Below are 2350 nucleotides of genomic sequence, written 5' to 3'. Positions count from 1 at the left end.
AATGAAAGTTTTAACAGCATTAAAATAAAGCTTTCTAAACATCTCACTTAAAATACATTTTTCATATGCTTTTAAGAGAAGGAGCAGAACAGAACTTGCAGATAGAGTACTCACATACAAAACTATTCTTCAACTTAGAATGCTGAACACTGCTACTGTCTTTATCCCTTTCTCATCTATTTTTTTCAGGCTGTTTTAAACTGATGTTTGGCTTTCCTTCTATCTAGAGTACTAAGCAAAGATATGAAGGAAATTTACAATATTTGATCCCCCATGTCAGAAAAGAGTTAGCTACCTTTTCTCTTTAACAAAGAGAACAGATACATTTTAAAAGTTTATGTAAGTTAGCATTACTGTAAAATTATTATATCTTTTATATCTTTTTTAATGCCATCAGAATTTTAGGCTTGCCTACATATAACTTCATTATTTAACATACATAGATAAGGTCAACAGAACTGTAGAGAAGTGAAATTCCATGTGATTTACAGTTCTACTGAATGTGGTGAAAATATGCTAAAGATGACCACTCCAAGCAAGCAGGATTTACTTAAAAACAACTTGCTTAGTGCTATTCCAGCCTTGCCTTGCCAAGCCAAGCCAAGCCACACCTTGCCAAACCAAGCCTTTCCATGCCTTGCCAAGCTGTGCCATGCCTTGCCTTGTTGTGCCTTGCCTTGCCTTGTTGTGCCTTGCCTTGCTGTGCCTTGCCTTACGAAGCCAAGCCAAGCGAAGCCAAGCCAAGCCAAGCCAAGCCAAGCCAAGCCAAGCCTTGCCTTGCTTTGCCTTGCTTTGCCTTGTCTTGCCAAGCCAATTTGAGCTGCACCTTGCCTTGCCTTATCTTGCCAAGCCAATCCAAGCTGCGCCTTGCCTTGCCTTGCCAAGTCAAGCCTTGTCTTGCCAAGCCTTGCCTTGCCTTGCCTTGCTTTACCAAGGTGCACCTTACTTTGCCTTGCCTTGCCAAGCCAAGCCTTGTCTTGCCAAGCCTTGCCTTGCCTTGCCATGCCGTGCCATGCTGCGCCTTGTCTTGCCAAGCCTCACCGCACCTTGCCTTGCCTTTCCAAACCAAGCTGCACCCTGCCTTGTCTTGCCTTGCCTTGCCGCGCCTTGCCTTGCCAACCCAAGCTGTACCTTGCCTTGCCTTGCCTTGCCAAGCCAAGCCAAGCCAAGCCACACCACACCGTGCCTTGCCAAGCCACACCATGCCAAGCCAAGCCAAGCCAAGCCAAGCCAAGCCAAGCCAAGCCAAGCCAAGCCAAGCCAAGCCAAGCCAAGCCAAGCCAAGCCAAGCCAAGCCAAGCCAAGCCAAACTGAGCCTTGCCTTTCCATTCCTTGCCTTGCCTTGCCAAGCCAAGCCAAGCCAAGCCTAGCCAAGCCAAGCCAAGCCAAGCCAGGCCGCACGTTGCCAAGCCAAGTCATGCGTTTCCTTGCCAAGCCAAGCCAAGCCAAGCCTAGCCAAGCCACGCCTTTCCAAGCTGCACCTTGCCTTGCCAAGCTTCGCCTTGCCACGCTTTGCCAAGCCACACTGCACCTTGCCATCCGCGCTGTGCTGCACCTTGCCAAGCTGTGCTGAGCCTTGCCAAGCAAAGCTGTGCTGCACCTTGCCAAGCCATGCCTTACCTCTCCTTGCCAAGCCAAGCCGCGCCTTGCCTTGGCTTGCCTGCATGGACTATCCAATCCCTAAGATCTGTATGTTATCCTGTGACAAAGTAAATCTTCAGAAGTTATGAAATATTCCAGGAAAAAGAAAATGAATTAAATTTAATCCACTCCCAATTGCAACTAATTCTTCTTCTCAGGACAATGTGTATTAAACATGCGAATACCATTAACCATATGTTGTTCAATGTTCTTATGCTTTTTAGGATATATAAGGTGTCACACATAACAAAAGTTCACAGAAATTCAGATATTTAAATGTTGTATTTCATAGCTGCATTTGTTAGTGCAAAAATTCATCAAAATTCCCTGCACATCATATGGACAGTGTGTACACACTGTAAAAAGCAATAAGTAAATCTATGAGGGTTTAATAAGACCTCAGAAAGGAAAACACTGCTTCTGTATTTGTAGAAAATTTATAAGAATCTCATATACAAATGATTTCTATATTAGTTAAAAAAAAAAAAAAAACAAACAAAAAAACTCACCAAGCTATAAAGACTAGTGCTCATATTTGCTGGCAAGTCAATCTTTCTTTCAGACATCAAGAGATGACCTCTTAAGACCCAACGATTTATCAAGTCAGCAGCTTATTCCCTTAGGCCACCATCTTCAGACTCTTCCTCTTCCAGTCACGTCTATTGAAGGACTTTGCAAAACCCCATGAGGAAATGGACTAATCTACTTC

General features: G+C 44.2%; 1 protein-coding gene across 1 annotated transcript; it reads left to right on the top strand.

Annotated features, from left to right (window-relative positions):
* The first annotated feature begins 652 nt into the window (after nucleotides 1–652).
* On the top strand, nucleotides 653–1573 carry LOC136791627 (keratin-associated protein 10-3-like). Its single transcript, XM_067003533.1, has one exon. The coding sequence runs from the start codon at nucleotides 653–655 to the stop codon at nucleotides 1571–1573; it is 921 nt and encodes a 306-aa protein (XP_066859634.1).
* Nucleotides 1574–2350: the final 777 nt, after the last annotated feature.

Source organism: Anser cygnoides, chromosome 1 (genome assembly GCF_040182565.1).
Source record: "Anser cygnoides isolate HZ-2024a breed goose chromosome 1, Taihu_goose_T2T_genome, whole genome shotgun sequence".
In the NCBI taxonomy this organism is placed as follows: Eukaryota; Metazoa; Chordata; class Aves; order Anseriformes; family Anatidae; genus Anser; species Anser cygnoides.
This window is presented reverse-complemented; position numbering and strand designations above follow the sequence as displayed.

Bases quoted from the DNA above. Each gene is read 5' to 3' on its own strand.
- LOC136791627 (XM_067003533.1), top strand. From the start codon at position 653: ATGCCTTGCCTTGTTGTGCCTTGCCTTGCCTTGTTGTGCCTTGCCTTG.